Below are 18,622 nucleotides of genomic sequence, written 5' to 3' on the forward strand. Positions count from 1 at the left end.
GGACCAAGAGAAGAAGTGCTGTATCTGGGAACACAAGTATATTTTAGTCACTAGAAAAGTACACTGGGTAGTGAAGTGGGGGCAATTTTCCAACTTTACCAACACCCAGGTAAAATCTCCCACTAACTGCCCGAGTTCACGTTGACCAAGAAGCTTCTGAAGAGCAACTTGCTTTCCCAGGTTCTCTGATGCCTGGAAGGGAGAGAGTGCCCGATACCAGGCACACATATCCTGGTTACTGGAAAGATATACCTCCCATTACAAGTGAAAAGCCTGGGCCCTGGCTGGTGGCTTAGTTGGTTGGAGCATTGTCCTATACACTGAAAGGCTATGGGTTCGATTCCTAGTCCAGGCACATACCTGGGTTTGCAGGCTCGATCCCCAGTTGGGATGCGTACAGGGAGTAACCAACTGCTCTCTTTCCCTCTCTCTCTCCGCGCCCCCCCCCCACCCCCCAAATCAGTTTAAAAAACACACTATGTCCTTAGGTGAGGATTAAAAAAATTTTTTAATAAAAAAAGTGAAAAACCTGGTAGTGAGTTAAGTTCATGTGACCTGATTTTCTAGTTGGATCACCCTGCATGAACTCATAAAGATTATGACCTGCACAGCTCAGTTTCACAATCACAAACTTGCAAGGTTTTTTGTAACCAGAAAGATTAGGGGGGGAAAATGATAGTAATAATGGTTTCCATTCACTGAGCAGCTAACACAAGTCTAAGACCATCTCAGTGCTCTTCATACATTCAATTCTTTTTTTTTATTTTATATTTTTTTAATATATTTTATTGATTTTTTACAGAGAGGAAGAGAGAGAGATAGAGAGCCAGAAACATCGATGAGAGAGAAACATCGATCAGCCGCCTCCTGCACATCTCCTACTGGGGATGTGCCCGCAACCCAGGTACATGCCCTTGACCGGAATCGAACCTGGGACCTTTCAGTCCGCAGGCTGATGCTCTATCCACTGAGCCAAACCGGTTTCGGCCATACATTCAATTCTTATAACGCTTTGAGCTAGATGTTGTTATTCTTATTTACAGTTGAAAAAACTGGAATTCAGAGACATGACATTATGTAGTCAGAATCTGAGCCCAGGAGTTGGCATTTCACAGCAGCTCCCACAGAGTACGAGTGGGTGAGGCTGGATTCTTGGTCAGCAGCGGGGCCTTCAGAGTACATCACCGGAGGACAGATGTGTAGAGGGAGAACTTAATCAAAACCATAAGCATGTATCATGGGCAGGCTACATCCACCTCCCAGATCCAGGAACCATTTTCATGTGATACCAAGTGACATATCGTATATCTTAATAATGGCTTCCATTCATTGAGCAACTAACACAAGCGTGTTAGTACTATGCGTGATATAAAATACATGATATAAACAAGTGCTAGAGAAAGGAATCCAGAATAACTAGAAAACTATTTAAACACAGGGCTGCAAATATCGGGCGGCAGGGAATGATCACTGCACCGCTAGCTCCTCCTCCTGAACTGATCTGGAGTGTACTCAGAGGGCTTGTTTTAGAGATGTGGGTGCTGTGGTTGGCAGCAAATGGGAGTATAAGTCCAATAACAAGTGTAAGTGGATGAGATGCAAACTTCCTCTCCTGGAGCAAAAAAATTAGGAAGAAACCTAAACTCACCATTTGCTCTGATTTTTCTGCTTTGTCTTTGATATCTTTGATTTTGCCGAAGAGTTGCTGAATCGCTTTCTGGGCCTCTTCAAGTGCCTAGAATAAGAGAAAAAGATGAAAAACTAGACGGCACCAGTCTCTACAATGTAATCAAGTCCAGCTTCAGAAGAAAATTAATAAAGTTCTCTTGATTCATTGCACTTATGCTGACTATTTTACTGGACCAAAGTAGAAGAGACAGAGTCCAGCATTTGGATACAGGCAAATACTCGGGATTCTTGCCAATATACATCATACAGTTTTAATTTAAAAATGAAACTATTTCCCTCTATCCCAGCGATTACTACACATATTGATGACAACAAATAAACAGGACATGCATATCTGTGTGTGCGTGCGTACGTATGCAGTAACCTTCAAAACCTGTAGAGAGACAGAGATGACTGAAGGGGGTAGGGGAAGCTCTGAATTTTGGAACTTCCAGATGACTGTGCCTTCAAAAACATCACAACTATCCATGGGAACTCCAGACTGCGGCAAACCTTAAAGACATTACAATACCCCACTTGGAAATCAAAGAAATGAAGTTAGAAAGGGACGCTTAAAGCTACAGGTGAGCCAAATGTTTCCCCTGAAATAAGAACCTACAAAGACGAATGCCACACATTAAAAATATTACAACCCACAGTAGCTTCTGTGAGGAGGGAAGCAATATTCAGGGATTTGGGAGGGTGCAAAAGCCACACATGTGCAGAACATGTGTATTTATAAAAGATGCAGCAGTCAAAGGACCCATGCTTCATTTCATCAAAAGCACTTTATTTAGTTTGGATTTAAGAGTGGCCTGTCCTAATTGGGTCTCACTAGCCCTTTATAAATGTAATGACAGGGCTAATGTAACCCTAGAGCTGTGTGTGGCCATCTTTGCTGACAGAGAAAAACAGACAGCCTTCGTGGGAAGGACACCCTCACAGAGGGGAGAGGAAAACAAAGCTGAGTTGGAGAAAGACAAAAGGCAGACAGAATGATCTGGACCTCTGCATCCAGCTGTACCCAATGGAAGAGCTACCTCTACACTAAGAATTCATACATATTCTTTTTTGCTTAAAAAAAAAAAAAATCCCCAAAAAGCAAACTTAAGTTGGCTTCCTCTGCAGGAAATATTTTCCTTGTTAGAGGGATCATATCTCCCTTTCCTTCCCAGGTTTCCTGAGCTGTCCGCTTCTCCTCATATTGGGAAGCCTTTTTAATCTTGAGCTCCCTGCCCTGCGTGCAGCTCACATCCAAACATGGCTTTCTTTTGATCTTCTTCCACCTCCTCTGGGGTCTGCAGGAGGTTTCACATGTGGGGACAAGGATGCTAAGCTAGTGCATGTGACTATGCGATGGCTTCCGCAGAGAAAGCCCTTAGCCCATTTGTTGCCAAGTCTGAGCTCACGATTCCAGCAGCTGCTCCACCACCTCCCTCCCTGGGTAGTGTGTGTTTGCTCTGCTGGATCAACTTATTTACGTCTACAGAGGTTTGTGAGCAAAGGAGCTTTCTACCTGTCATTTCTGCCACCTGGACACAGGTATTTTCATCATTGGAAAGTTTGGTTCTGGAGCTGGAAAGGGGGCAATGGAATGGAACTGGGTCACTCTAGGTGGCCCCTCTCCATCCCATCCCACCCGAGAAGGATGCCTCACTCAGCAACTCTTTCCTCGCAGCTTCCTACCATGCTGTCTTTCTGATTCCAGGACTTGGCATCCCTGAAACAGCTGTGGTGCCGCCCTGGCCAGGTGGCTCAGCTGACTGGAGCATCATCCCACGCACCAAAAGGTTTGGGTTCGATTCCCAGTCAGGGCATACACCTAGGTTTCAGGTTTGATCCCCAGTTGGGGAGAGTATGGGAGGCAACTGATTCATGTTTCTCACATCAATGTTTCTCTCTCTTTCTCCCTTCCTCTCTCTCTAAAAATCAAGAAAAATATATCCTCAGGTAAGAATTAAGAAAAAATAAATAAAGAAACAGCTGTGGTGTCATGAGACAACCCTCCATTTTTCAGTCAGAAGGCAGGAATATGAGGCCTCTCTCCACTGTCACATACTAGCTGTATATCTCGGGCATCAGTTTCCTTGTCTGAAAAGTGGTGATGATGGCACTTCCAGGGTTACTGGGAAAATTAAACGGCATAAGAAGTGTAAAAAGCTGCATGGATATTTTATTTATTTCCAGAACTTATGACCAACCTGAGCAAATGTATGTATGCATATATTTATAGGTAAATATACACATATATATGTAATGTTCTCCTCTGACGACACTTTTCTCTCTCACACACAACCTCTAGGCCCGCCTACTAGCTGACCCGTCCTATTTTTAGCCCCTCCCTGAGTGAATCCATGCCCACTCACTCCACCTCCCTACCCCTTCTCAACAGCTCTAATCATCAAGGAAATGCAAATCAAAACCACAATACATATCACCTCACACCTGTCAGATTGGCTATTATCAAAAAGACAACAAATAGTGCTAGTAGTGATGTGGAGAAAAGGGAACTCTAGTGCACTGTTAGTGGGATTGTAAATTGATGCAGCCACTGTAGAAAATAGTGTGGAGATTCTTTAAAATAAAAAATAGAACTACCATATGACCCAGTAATTCCACTTCTGGGTATCTATGCAAAGGAAACAAAAACACTACTTTGAAAAGATATATACACCTCTATGTTCACTGTAGCATTATTTACAATAATCACGATATGGAAGCAACCTAAGTGTCCACCAATAGATGAATGAATAAAGAAAGTGTGGTACAGCCCTAGCCGGTTTGGCTTAGTGGATAGAATACTGGCCTGTGGATGGAAGAGTCTCAGGTTTGATTCCGGTCAAGGGCACGTACCTCGGTTGCAGACTCCTTCCTGGCCAGGGCCCTAGTCAGGGCCCGTGCAGGAGGCAACCAACTGATGTGTTTCTCTGACATTGATATTTCTCTCTGTCTTTCCCTCTCGCCTCAACTATCTCTAAAAATTAATGGAAAAATATCCTTGGATGGGGATTAAAAAAAAAAATGTGGTACATTTATACAATGAAATATTATTCAGCCATAACAAAGAATGAAATCTTGCCATTTGCAACAACATGGATGGACCTAGAGCAGCCGTGGGCAAACTACGGCCCACGAGCCAGATACGGCCTGTTTGAAATGAATAAAACTAAAAAAAAAAAAAAAAAAGACCGTGCCCTTTTATGTAATGATGTTTACTTTGAATTTATATTAGTTCACACAAACACTCCATCCATGCTTTTGTTCCGGCCCTCCGGTCCAGTTTAAGAACCCATTGTGGCCCTCGAGTCAAAAAGTTTGCCCACCCCTGACCTAGAGGGTATTATGCCAAGTGAAATAAGTCAGACAGACAAATACTGTATATTTTCACTTATATGCAGAATCTAAAAAACAAAATAAACATACAGAACAAAACCAAAATAGGCTCATAGAAACAGAACTTATGGTTGCCATAGGGGAAGAAGGGTATGGTTGAAGAAGATTAAGAAGTACAAACTGCCAGTTATAAAATAAGTCATGATGGAGCAACCAAGATGGCGGCATAGGTAAATACCTGAACTTGCTGCTACGCACAATCACATTAAAACTACAGCTAAAAGACAAAACGAATATCATCCAGAAGCACGGGAAGGCTGGCTGAGTGGAAATTATACAACTAGAAGAAAAGACAAAAGCACACTGAATCCAGTAGGAGGTGCAGAGATGCAGAGGTGTGGAAGTATAGAGGTACGGAGGCGCGTGCGAAAGGGGCTGGCAGCTGGGTATGCTGTTGTCTTTTCAAACGGGAGGAAGATACAAGTTCCTGACTGCCCTGTACTCCAGCTCTGGGCGAGAATTGGGGGACCCAGACTCATACGAAGAGAAACTGGACTGTCTGCCATCGGGCCGAAAGGCAAGGGCGGCTTTCTCACAGAGGTGTTTGCAGCGTTCATTGTTCCTGCATAGGGCTGCGGGACACAGACCCGGGGAGCTTTCAGAGGCAAAGGAGACTGGCAGCAATTGAGGTTTGCTCCACCCAGGTGATTCCCTGAGACCCTGCCCCACCCAATTTACAACCCCACCCAAGCTGTGCACAGAGGCTTTTGCAGAGGCTTTTGCATATGAACGGCCTGGCCTTTCTCCGCCTAAAAACCTGTCACTGTAGCTGGGTCAGAGAACCCCAGAGCTTCCAAAAGAAGGCCAAAGGCTCATCAGCAGCCTGCATTACTTCACAGTTGGGCCTCATCTGGGTACCTCCGAACCCCAAACAAATAGGGAGGGATCTGCAGATCTCTCTGTAGCTCCTGCTGTGTGGCCTCAGGCAGTGGCTGACTTTGCACCTCTTTGGAGATCCAAGAGCCAGTGTACCCAGTGGTCAGAGTGAGACCATACAGATTACAACTCCTCAGATCCATAAGGGACACACTCAGGGCAGACTCAATGAGCACCAAAGCTCCACTGAAGCAAGTCCTCCCCCATAAGGGTGTCTCCAGCACAGAAGTTCTCCCATTATAGACACAACTGGTCCTCACAGCCAGTTGACCTGGAGGTCAATTCCTCCCAGTGATACCAACAGCAATCAAGGCTTAACTACAACAAGACTGTGCACACAGCCCACAAAGGGGTTTACCAAGAGTGTCCACCTCAGTTAATTAGGGAGGCTGAGCCATTGGGCCCTAGAGGACACCTAGCACACAAAGCCACTTTATCAACACAGGGAAGCAGCCAAAATGCGGAGACAAAGAAATAAATCACAAATAAAAGAAATGGAGGAAAGCAAACTACTGGATATAGAGTTCAAGTTATAAGGTTACTCAAGAATCTTCTAGAAACCTCTGAGAAATATAGTGAGACCCTCAAGGATATGAAAAAGGACCAACTAGAAATTAAGCATACACTGACTGAAATAAAGAATAATATACAGAGATCCAACAGCAGACTAGAGGATCCCAAGAATCAAGTCAAAGATTTAAAATACGAAGAAGCAAAACACACCCAACCAGAAAAGCAAAAGGAAAAAAGAATCCAAAAATATGAAGATAGTGCAAGGAGCTTCTGGGACAACTTCAAGCGTACCAACATCTGAATTATAGGGGTGCCAGAAGAAGAGAGCAAGATATTGAAAACCTATTTGAAGAAATAATGACAGAAAACTTCCCCACCTGGTGAAAGAAATAGACTTAAAAGTCTAGGGAGCGCAGAGAACCCCAAACAAAAGGAATCCAAAGTGGACCACACCAAGACACATCATAATTAAAATGCCAAGAGCAAAAGACAAAGAGAGAATATTAAAAGCAGCAAGAGAAAAACAGATAGTTACCTACAAGGGAGTACCCATACGACTGCCAGCTGATTTCTCAACAGAAACTATGAAGGCCAGAAGGGAGTGGCAAGAAATATTCAAAGTGATGAATAGCAAGTACCTGCAACCAAGATCACTCTACCCAGCAAAGCTATCATTTAGAATTGAAGGTTAGATAAAGAGCTTCCCACATAAGAAAAAGCTAAAGGAGTTCATCACCGCCAAACCAGTACTATATGAAATGCTGAAGGATATTGTTTAAGAAGAGGAAGAAGAAGAAAAAGGTAAAGGTAAAAATTATGAACAACAAAGTGACAACAAATACATATCTATCAACAAGTGAATCTAAAAATCAAGTGAATTAAAAATCTGACGAACAGAATAAACTGGTGAATAGAATAGAATCAGGGGCATAGAAAGGGAGTGGACTGACTATTCTCGAGGGGAAGCGAGTGTGGGAGTGCGGGAAGAGATTGGACAAAAATCGTACACCTATGGATGAGGACAGTGGGGGGGGGGGGGTAAGGACAAGGGGTGGGATGGGAACCGGATGGAGGGGAGCTATGGGGGGAAAAAGAGGAAGAACTGTAATAATCTGAACAATAAATATTTATTTTTAAAAAAATAAGTCATGATGATGTAAAATGCAGCATAGGGTATTTAGTCAATAGTATCATAATAATTATGTATGGTGGCAGATGGTTACTAAACTTATTGTGGTGATCACTTCATAAGATATATAAATGTCTAATCACTATATTGTACACCTGAGATTAATATATTAGTATGTCAACTACAACTTAAAATAAATTTTAAAAATTCCCCTCCCTGTTTCTAATATTCACCTCCTCAAAAGCAGGATACAAAATTCTTTTGATCATTGCTAACTGCTATACCACCCAACCACAGATTTCGTAAGATTATGACAAACCAAAATAAAGTTCTAACAATATAAAAATGATAAGGAATAAGTTATCAGATATCTAGTTATAACCAAAAGGAGGATGCTCAACACAGTTATTGATTGTGTGCAAATCTCTGTTGTCTCCCATGGCCTAGTTCAAGTGCAATTTCTTTCCATCCTTTCCCAACTTCCTCTTCCCTTCCAAACACCTTCTCTCACAAACATACACAAAGCACACAGTAGAATCCATTCGTTCTTCATCTGAGTGCCCATAGACCTTTATGTATAGTTAACATTTGTAATAATTTTTTGTGGGTCTATCTTTTGACTGGACTATGCAATCCTAGCGGGCAGAGAAATGTCTCACTCATTGTAACTCTCCCATACCTACGGCAATGACTAGGATAAAACAGTAGGTGTTCAACACATGTTTAATAAGTTGAATTTACATCCAATCAATCATAGTGTACACAAATACAGACACACACTCCCATCATTGCTCTCAGGTACTTATGGCTGTGCCAGCATTTCAACTGCATACCTTCTTTTAAGCAACATAATTCAGTTTTGCAATCTGCACATACTGAAAAAAATGTTGGGTTAAATAACCTAGGAAATTAGAAGAAAAATTTTTAACTTGCCATGACATCAAGTTTTGTAAAGTTGTAGCTATAATAGTAAATTATTATAAACTAGAGCAGTAATGGAGAACCTATGACACGCGTGTCAGAGGTGAGACGTGAACTCATTTCTTTGGTTGATTTTTCTTTGTTAAATGGCATTTAAATATATAAAATAAATATCAAAAATATAAATCTTGCCCTAACCGGTTTTGCTCAGTGGATAGAACGCCAGCCTGCGGACTGAAGGGTCCCAGGTTCGATTCCGGCCAAGGGCATGTACCTTGGTTGCAGGCACATCCCCAGTCGGGGGTATGCAAGAGGCAGCTGATCGATGTTTCTAACTCTCTATCCCTCTCCCTTCCTCTCTGTAAAAAATCAATAAAATATATTTTAAAATATATATATATATATATATATATATATATATATATATATATATATATAAATCTTTGTTTTACTATGGTTGCAAATATCAAAAAATTTCTATATGTGACATGGCACCAGAGTTAAGTTAGGGTTTTTCAAAATGCTGACATGCTGAGATCAAAAGGTTCGCCATCACTGAACTAGAGGCCCAATGAAATTCATGGATGGGGCTCGGCCCTCGCAGCCCTGGCTTCGTCCGGAAGGTTGTCTGGAAGGATGTCCAGAAGGTCATTCAGCTGTCTGGTCTAATTAGCATATTACGCTTTTATTATTATAGATTCATGTATATGTGTATGTATTTTCTTCAGAAGAACTTCATCTACCTCAAAAGCCCTCTTCATTTAAGAAAGACACCTTTTTTAAAAAATATTTTATTGATTTCTTACAGAGAGGAAGGGAGAGAGACAGAGTTAGAAACATCGATGAGAGAGACATCGACCAGCTGCCTCCTGCACACTCCCCACCGGGGATGTGCCCGCAACCAAGGTACTTGCCCTTGACTGGAATAGAACCTGGGACCCTTGAGTCCGCAGGCCGATGCTCTATCCACTGAGCCAAACCGGTTAGGGCGGAAAGACACTTTTTAATGATGGTCTTTTAATAAACTCTATGTTTTTAGATTATTTGAGATATTTCAGGTATTTTTAAACATTAGATTACAAATTTTCTTTCTGAAATAACTGCAAAATCATTTTTTCTTTTGGCTGTGTTCCTTAGAAACTAGAACTAATTTTAATATACACTTTATTTAAACAACAAACACTATACTGAAAATGCAGAGATAAAAAACAATTCCTGCTCTCAAGGAGTTTATAATCTAGCAAGGCAAAGAGACAGGCTAACAAACCATAAGAACACTGAGATGTGATAAAGACATGTATAATGTTGTGGGAACCCAGTAAGATCATCAGCAATACTGGCTTGTTTGTTTGGTAGGAAGAGAGAGATAAGGAAGGGAGGTCCAAGAAGTCACAACTTTACAACTTATTATTTGGGCCAGAGTGTTTTAAAATAATAGTTATAGGCCCATCCGGTGTGGCTCAGTAGTTGAGCGTCAACCTATGAACCAGGAGATCACCGTCTGATTCCTGGTCAGGGCACATGCTCGGGTTACAGGCTCGATCCCCAGTAGGGGGCGTGCCGGAGGCAGCCGATCAATGGTTCTCATCATTGATGTTTCTCTCTCCCTCTCCCTTCCTCTCAGAAATCAATAAAAATATATTTTTTTAAAAGTGTTTCTGGTGATAAATCATATTGTCATCTCATCTCTAGCATCTAACCAAAGCTAGAGCACAACTGAAACTCAATAAAAACATTTGCCAACTGATTAAAACTATCATGGGGCCCTGGCCAGTGGGGCTCGGTTGGTTGGTTCACTAAAAAGTGTCAGGCTCCATTCCCACTCAGGGCACATACCCAGGCTGCAGGTTCCATCCCCAGTCGGGGTGCTTATGGAAGGCAACTGATGGATGTTTCTCTCACACATCGTTCTCTCTCTCGCTTTCCCTTTCTCTCCCTCCCTCTCTTTTAAAAAATCAATAAAATTGTTTTAAAATAACAAATATCACGGGGCACTTCTAAGAGTAGCAGTGCTGAGACTACTGCTCTGAATGCTTTCCCTCACTTCGGGCACGACTATAAGTAGTGGTTCAAAAATAGCACCACACTCACAGACTCTGTTACCTACTTGCCTGATGTGGAGTCTAAAGCCCAGGATGATGCAAGAGGTCAGTAAATTCTAAAACGATTGGAACCTTCTAAAAAAATGCTGGGTCCTGATACAAAACAAACAAACACAACACACTACAGAGGCCTCTGCAGGCAACTGCCCACCAGAAATGACTTGCACAGAATTCTGTGTTATCATCGGTCATGTCATGTTCTGATGATGCTCTTACTGGGGTTGTAAGCACTGTCTTTTGTCAAACACCTGAAGACATATGACATTCAGCTAAGAGAGGCAAAAAGGGCCAAGCTAAGGTCTGAAGAAGTGTAGGATTCCTTCTCAGAGAAAGGGTTTCTATCTCTATTTCTCTTATTCTCAATCTGGCATCCCACCAGCACGCTCTCTGCTGAAGGTACCACTTTTTTGTTCCAGCAAACAAGTAAGACTCACACAATCTCACATTTCAGTCTTAAAGAAAGATAAACTGTCTGCCAGATTTTTTTCAGGCTGGAATGCTTTTGCTTGTTATAACAATGTACCAAAGTCAAGGAAATTTAATATAATTCATTTTCCAGAGTCAAAAGGGTTCTTGTGAAGCAGTCACTCCATCAAGCAAGTCCATTCTCAACACACACCCCAATATTTGAAACCTAATTTCTAGTAATCAGTTACACAGAAAGAAGAGCATTTTGTAACTGGAAGAATCCTAAGACCTAAAAAAGGTTAAGATTGTTAAAAAATACTTTTACTACCTGGCTAATCAGAAAATGTGCTGAAAGATAGATTCTGGCCCTAGACACTCTAAAATAAAATGGGGCTACTTTTCCTTTCCAAGCTGTATGTGGACTAAAAACAGAACTAATCGTCCCAAAATGTCTGCTTTCAATCTACCCTTACTGGAGTTTCCGAATTGAGCACTGGAGCGTGGCGGCAGCCTGCATCCAAGGTTGTTGTTAGGAGCAGTTGCTGTACTGGTCCTATTTAGTAACTCAATTTCTGCAATCGGGAGGTGCAAAGCAACCCACTGAGCCAGTGTAGAAGGCTCAGCAGAACCAATTACACTATCTCTGTATTTCTGAGCATCATTAACTGTAGCCATTATTCTTCATTCTCCTTGCCGCCTGAAGTAGGCTGCACAGGCTACTGAAGCCACACGAGGTCATGTGTGCGGAAGATAATCAGCATGGAACCTGGCACAGGCTCTACTGCTTTCTTCTTCTCTCATCTTTTTATTTTCTTTTATCCAGAACTATTGTCTGCCACCTGTGTAGACAGAGGGGATATGAGCCAATGGAAATGCGTTGAGAAATTAACATCCCCTCTGGTTCTTATATGCGTCTTTATCCTGTGAGTCCATAGGCAGTTTCTAAGAGACTTTTTTAAGTAAGCATTTTTTAAAATTTATTTTTATGGTTGACATATTACAGATGTTTCTCATAATCCACCCAGCTCCCGCCCAACCCTAGGCCTTCACCACATTATTGACTGTGTCCATGGGTTATACATATATGCATATAAATTATTTGGTTAATCTCTTTCTGCCTCCCCCCCCCTTTCCTCTGAGATCTGTCCATCTGTTCCATGCATCCATGTCTCTAGAGCTATTTTATTCATCAGTTTATTTTGTTTATTAGATTCCACATATGAGATCATGTGATATTTGTCTTTCTCTGGCTTATTTAGCCTAGCATAATAATCTTCAGGTCCATTCATGCTGTCTCTAAGGGTAAGAGGTCCTTTTTTTACAGCCGAATAGTATTCCATTGTGTAAAGTACCGCAGCTTTTTTATCCACTCATCTACTGATGAGCACTTGGGCTGTTTCTAGATCTTAGCTATCTATACTAATAAAAGGGTAATATGCTAATTAGACCCAATAGACCAGACATCTTCCAGACATCATTCCAGATGTCCTTCCTGACAAAACCGGGGGCGTGGCCAGCCTGCAAACCCCACTGCCCCTCACCCCGGCCGGCCCCACCCTTTAGGGGAACCCCACCCCGATCCAGGACCCTCTGCAGGGCAGGCCAGTCGGCCCCCACCCATGCACTAGGCCTCTATCCTATATAATAAAATGGTAATATGCAAATTGACCCTAATGGCAGAACGACCATTGGACCAGTCACTATGAGGCGCACTGACCACCGTTTGGTCCCTTTCCCCAGCCATCAGGCTCCAATCGCCTGATGGCCACCCAAGGCAGGTGCGGGGCTGGCGAGCGGGCGGGAACAGCTGACCTCTCGGTCCCTTCCCCCGCCATCAGACACTGATCACCTGATGACGAATGGGGAACCAGGGGTGGGTGGTGGCAGGGGGCGTGGCCCGCTGCAGGCAGCTGGGGAAGATGGCTCTGATCGCAGGCCAGGACTAGGGACCGTATCCACACACGAATTTCATGCACCGGGCTTCTCGTTGTAAATAACGCTGCTATGAACATAGGGGTGCATATTTTCTTTCTGATTGGTATTTCAGGATTCTTAGGATATATTCCCAGAAGTGGGATCACTGGGTCAAATGGCAGTTCCATATTTAATTTTGGGGGGAATCTCCATACTGTTTCCCACAGTGACTACACCAGTCTACATTCCCACCAGCAATGTACTTGGTTCCCCTTTCCCCACATTCCTGTTGTTTGTTGATTGATTTATGGTAGCCAGTCTGGCAGGTGTGACATGATACCTCATGTCGTTTTAAGTTGCATCTCTCTGACAATTAGTGACAATGAGCATTTTTTAAAAATATATTTTTATTGATTTCAGAAAGGAAGGGAGAAGAGAGAGAAACATTTCCTATATAATAAAAGGGTAATATGCAAATTGACCCTAACAGCAGAATGACCAGTCACCATGACACACACTGACCACCAGAGGGCAGACACTAAATGCAGGAGCTGCCTCCTGGTGGTCAGTGTGCTCCCACAGGGGAAGCTCCCCTCAGCCACAAGCCAGGGTGACAGCTGCGAGCTCAATGATGATGGCAGGAACCTCTCCCGCCTCCTCAGCAGTGCTAAGGATGTCCAACTGTGGCTTAGGCCCGCTCCCCGTGGGGTCCTGGACTGCGAGAGGGCGCAGGCCGGGCTTAGCGACTCCCCCAAGTGCACGAATTTTCATGCACCAGGCCTCTAGTCAATAATAAGAGAGAATCATTGATTGGCTGCCTCCTGCACACCTCCTCCTGGGGAACAAGCCCGCAAACCCAGGCATGTGGCCTTGACCAGAATCGAACCTGGGACCCTTAAGTCCACAGGCTGATGCTTTATCCACTGTGCCAAACCAGCCAGAGTGAACATTGTTTTCATATGTCTCTTGACAACCTGTATGTCCTCTTTAGAGAAGTGTCTACTCTCTCAATTTTTAATTGGATTATTTGTCTTCCATTAGTTGAATTGAATGAGTTCTTTACATATTTTGGAAATAACCCCTTTCAGATGTATCATTGGCAAATATGTTTTTCCATACAGTGGGTTCCCTTTTCATTTTGAGGATAGTTTATTTTGCTGTGCAGAAGCTTTTTGGTTTGATATAGTCCCATTTGTTTATTTTTTCCTTTGTTTCTCTTACCCTAGGAGATGTATCAGCAAAAATTCTGCTATGTGAGATGTCTAAGATTTTACTGCCTATGTTTTCTTCTAGGATTTTCACCGTTTTGTGACTAACATTTAAAATTTAAGTCTCTTATCCATTTTGAGTTTATTCTTGTATAGGGTGTAAGTTTCTTTTTTTGCATGTACCTGTCCAGTTTTCCCACCACCATTTATTGAAGAGACAGCCTTTACTCCATTGTATGCTCTTGCTTCCTATGTCAAATATTAATTGATCATAATGGCATGGATAAATTTTTGAGATATTTATTTCAGAGAGAGAGAGAAGGATAGAAACATCAACGTTCTGTTCTGCTCCATTGATCTATATGCTTGTCCATGTGCCAGTACCAGGCTGTCTCGATTACAATGGCTTTGCAGTATAGTTTTGTGATTCCCTCCAATTTTGTTCTTCTTTCTCAAGATTGCTGGGAAGAAAATTCTATTTTCCCACTTTTCTGCCATCATTTCTGCTGTCCAACTTTACAACTGTCTGCCTGTTCCCTGCCTACTGCTTGGAAAAGCAATGCATTCTATTAGTTAAAAGCAAGAGTTTTTTAACCAGCAGATGGATTTGACTGTTGGTCTTGCCAAATACTGTTGATCTCTGTCAAGCCACAGTACTTCTCAAGGACAGGAATAAGAGACCCTACCTCAAAAGCATTTTGTTACAAAAGAATACAGGGCTTCCTGGCCAGTGTGGCTCAGTGACTGAGCATCAACCCATGAACCAGGAAGTCATGGTTCGATTCATGGTCAGGACACATGCCCAGGTTTTGAGCTCGATTGGCATGCAGGAGGCAGCTGATCAATGATTCTCTCTCAACACAGATGTTTCTATCCCCCCCACCCCCCGCCCTCTGAAATCAATAAAAACATTTAAGGAAAACACAGGGCTTAGTAACGAGCACTGTGGAATTGTTTACCTGGTATCCCTCCTTCTTCCCAGGGCTCTTCCTTTCACCCTGTTACTATGGAATCTGTTGTCTCCCAGCCAGTACAGGCCCAAGATGGGTCAAATAGAGTTTTCCTGTGACTTTCCAGAATGAATCAGGAAAGAGTTCATCTCTCTCTGATGGTGGGAACCCCAAGATGTGAAATTGAGTTAGATTGTGGCAAGGTTCCTCGGTAAGGGGAGGGCTCTGGTCTCCAGAGAGAGATAATCCTGAGCATTTTTCCAATCCTGGGCTTTAGTTGTTTGACAAACCCAGCTGCAACACTACCCTTTCAACATTTAACTGTTCAACTTCTCCTTCAAAACAAGACATAAGAGCCTTCCAAATAATCTCCCTTTTTGCCTAGGACACTTTGAATTGGGAATTTGTCTTCTGCAAAGAGTCCTGATAGAGAACTCAGCTCATAAAAGGGACTCACTAAATGGTAACTATTAATATTATTCTCAGATCTCCCAGACAAAATGCTATATTTCAGATAAGAACCAAAGCTCTTGTAGAGCTTTGTAAGTAAGCTGATTAAGTTCAACATCTGCAGGAAGATGCATAAGAATGACTCATGGATCAGGGGGATGATCTCTTCAAACCATGTTGAAAACAAGACATTCTCCAGAAAAAAGTTTCCATCCTTAGTTCAATCCTTCAGTAAAAAGTAAGTGCCTACTATATGTACTGTGTTAGATATGAGAGAAAAAGATCACCAACTGGGCACACGTCTTTAAAGAGCTTGTAAGGAATACATGTAAGAAACAAATAAAACCGTCAGATAAGAATAATATAAATAGGTCTGAGTAATGAATGCCAAAATTATTTGGAAAGCAAGGGACTGACTGCTCAAGAGAGCAAAAATATTGCTGAGGGCTACCAGCTCTGATGAGCTCTCAACAGTGGCCCCTACTGTGACATCTACTGAAGGTAGATACCCAGGGGTAAGCAGATTCTATTTACAGAATGTTCCTTCTTTTGATACTGCTGGCCACCATGGTACCTCTAGAGCTGCTGCTATGGAAATAGGGCATCACCAGCTGGAGCAGAAGGGCTCTAAGAGGACTTAGCAATAATAACAATGCAGGCCATTCCCCTCCATGGTGCCAAACAGTAGTAGAGGCTACAGGAATCTCAGAGCTGTGGATGACTGCATGTGCACAGCCTCCTGCTTCCCTGTGTCCTCGAACACAACAGGTACCTTCTAGAACTGGTAGCCCTGGTCAAATGCCAGACGGGTGTCCATCAGACGGGAATCACTGGTGTTAATACTAACTCCTCCACAGCCCATTTTGAAACCCTGATTATAAAAGGCCTTTATTTAAAGCACAGGTTCTTTCCAAGTTTGTGAACCAAAAGAATGTAAAGAGCAAAAGTAGTAGTTCTCACCTTATTTGTTAAAATGCTCTGTTCCACCTAAATTACTTTTATTTATGATTTCTGCAGACCACATCCACTGAAAATGTGAACCAAAGAGTTCATTTTTATTGTTTTTGGGAGACAAGCCAGAAGTTAAAATCACAAGATGAGGCTGGCGCACAAATTCAGCAATGCCCAAACAAGACTAAACATTTACATTTTAAAGTTCTGCTTATATCTGTTATCACCCATAACTTAAAATATGTTAGTCCTGAAATAGGTGGGAGTGGTGAATGCATTCATGCACAGATTCCTTTGATGAAATGGAACCCATGAGGATGACTGTGTTTAAAGCAATAGCTCCAAATGGCAAAAGAGAAGAAAATGTTTAAGTAAAAGTCTCAGCTGCTTTTGCTGAATAAAACGTACGGGAAGTCAATACTTTAGGAAATGGGCACATTTAAAGGAACAATTTGTACAAGTTTAACAAAAAAACTACTTTCCCCAAATAGTAGGATTTCCCAGCTGCCAAGTTAAATTCTGATCCCCCATATCTTACTATATTATTTCTCACTTTAGTCACTTAGTAACTCTCATTTATATTATGGGTCTTCATTTAGAAAAGAACGTCCTTTTGTGGTGACAACTGGGTATTTCTTTTTTTAAAAACATATTTTATTGATTTTTTTACAGAGAGGAGGGGAGAGGGATAGAGAGTTAGAAACATCGATGAGAGAGAAACATCGATCAGCTGCCTCCTGCACACTCCCTACTGGGTATGTGCCCACAACCAAGGTACATGCCCTTGACTGGAATCGAACCTGGGACCCTTCAGCCCGCAGGGCGACGCTCCATCCACTGAGCCAAATCAGTTAGGGCCTGGGTATATCTTTACCTTATTTTTAGCAATGGCTTCTGAACCAAAAGCCCTCAGGCTATGGACACCCTTGAGGTTTCATCTAAGTGATTTTCTCCTCCTATTTCACTTAATTCTCTTCAGTACCTAAGGTGTGCAGTCAACACAGTTGTTGCCTTTCAGCACTGAGCTCTTTTTGGCTGTTTATACTGAGGGGGACCCAGCTGGTTAATGAGGTCATGGGTCACTGTCATTGCTAACATTCCCTTGTGAGCTAGTCAACTTTTCAGATTCTATAATGGAAAAAAGTAGCTCCCTCCCAAATCTGCTTTTTAAGTTTGCCACTGTTATAAAGAGAATTTGGTATGGACAAGTATGTAGCATACTATGCGTCAGAAATTTGGGGCAAGTCACAGAACCTATCTGAGCCTATTTCTTCATCTGCAAAATAGGGAGAATAACATCTACATGGCTGAATTCACATCTTTGTGAGTGCCGGGGTCCAACCCCAGCAGGTCCAGGGGTTCCCAAAGGCGTAGACGGAGTCGGTAAAGAAGGAAGGATACGGAGACAGTGTTCAGTTGATCAGCAGCCTAGCCAGGATCTCCAGCCAGGATCTCCAGCCAAGTTCTGGTCTGGATCTCCAGAGAGGTTTTGCTTAGGATCTCCAGCCAGGTTCTGGAGCCATGTTCTCTTGCTAGGTTCTCCAGGTTCTCCAGCCAGGTTCTGTAGCCATGTTCCCTCGCTAGGTTCTCCAGCCAGGTTCAGTCACCAGGTTCTAGTCAGGTTCTCTTGCAAATTTCTGTAGTCAGGTTCAGTCCAGGATCTTTTGCCATGTTCTCTCGCTAGGTTCTGTCTCTAGGTTCTGAGGCCAGTTTCTGTCCAGGATCTTTTGCCATGTTCTCTCCAGCGAAGTTCTTCTGTCTCTAGAGAACGTTCTGTGTAGGTTCTGTGCCTAGGTTCTGTCTCTCTTGGTTCTGTCTTCTAAGTTCTGTCTTCTAAGTTCTGTGTTCTAAGTTCTGTCTCTTGCTGTCTTGTTACATCTGTATTTATACCAGTTGATTCAATCCTATCAATCTCTATTCCAAAGGTTAGGGTGTTTCTTATCTCCATTCCAGGGAGTAAAGATTATGTAGCTTAAGCATGATTGTTCGTAGTTAAAGTGATTAATTACCCGCCTGGCACTTAGTTAAGAGGTTTTATTCCCTCCCTAACTTCAGGGGAAAATCCCTACCTGGGGAAACCACCTTTCTCAGAGACCTTGGTTAAAACACATAGTGCCAAGAAGGTGAGCAAACATATTA

At 42.6% G+C, this 18,622-nt stretch overlaps 1 protein-coding gene across 1 annotated transcript in view; it reads right to left on the reverse strand.

Annotated features, from left to right (window-relative positions):
* VPS53 (VPS53 subunit of GARP complex) overlaps nucleotides 1-18,622 on the reverse strand; it is a 159,759-nt gene that overhangs the window by 111,052 nt on the left and 30,085 nt on the right. Inside the window, exon 5 of the mRNA XM_059669205.1 lies at nucleotides 1,649-1,735. Within this exon, the coding sequence (XP_059525188.1) occupies nucleotides 1,649-1,735 (87 nt within the window). The remainder of the gene's footprint in view (nucleotides 1-1,648; nucleotides 1,736-18,622) is intronic.

Source organism: Myotis daubentonii, chromosome 16 (genome assembly GCF_963259705.1).
Source record: "Myotis daubentonii chromosome 16, mMyoDau2.1, whole genome shotgun sequence".
NCBI lineage: Eukaryota > Metazoa > Chordata > Mammalia > Chiroptera > Vespertilionidae > Myotis > Myotis daubentonii.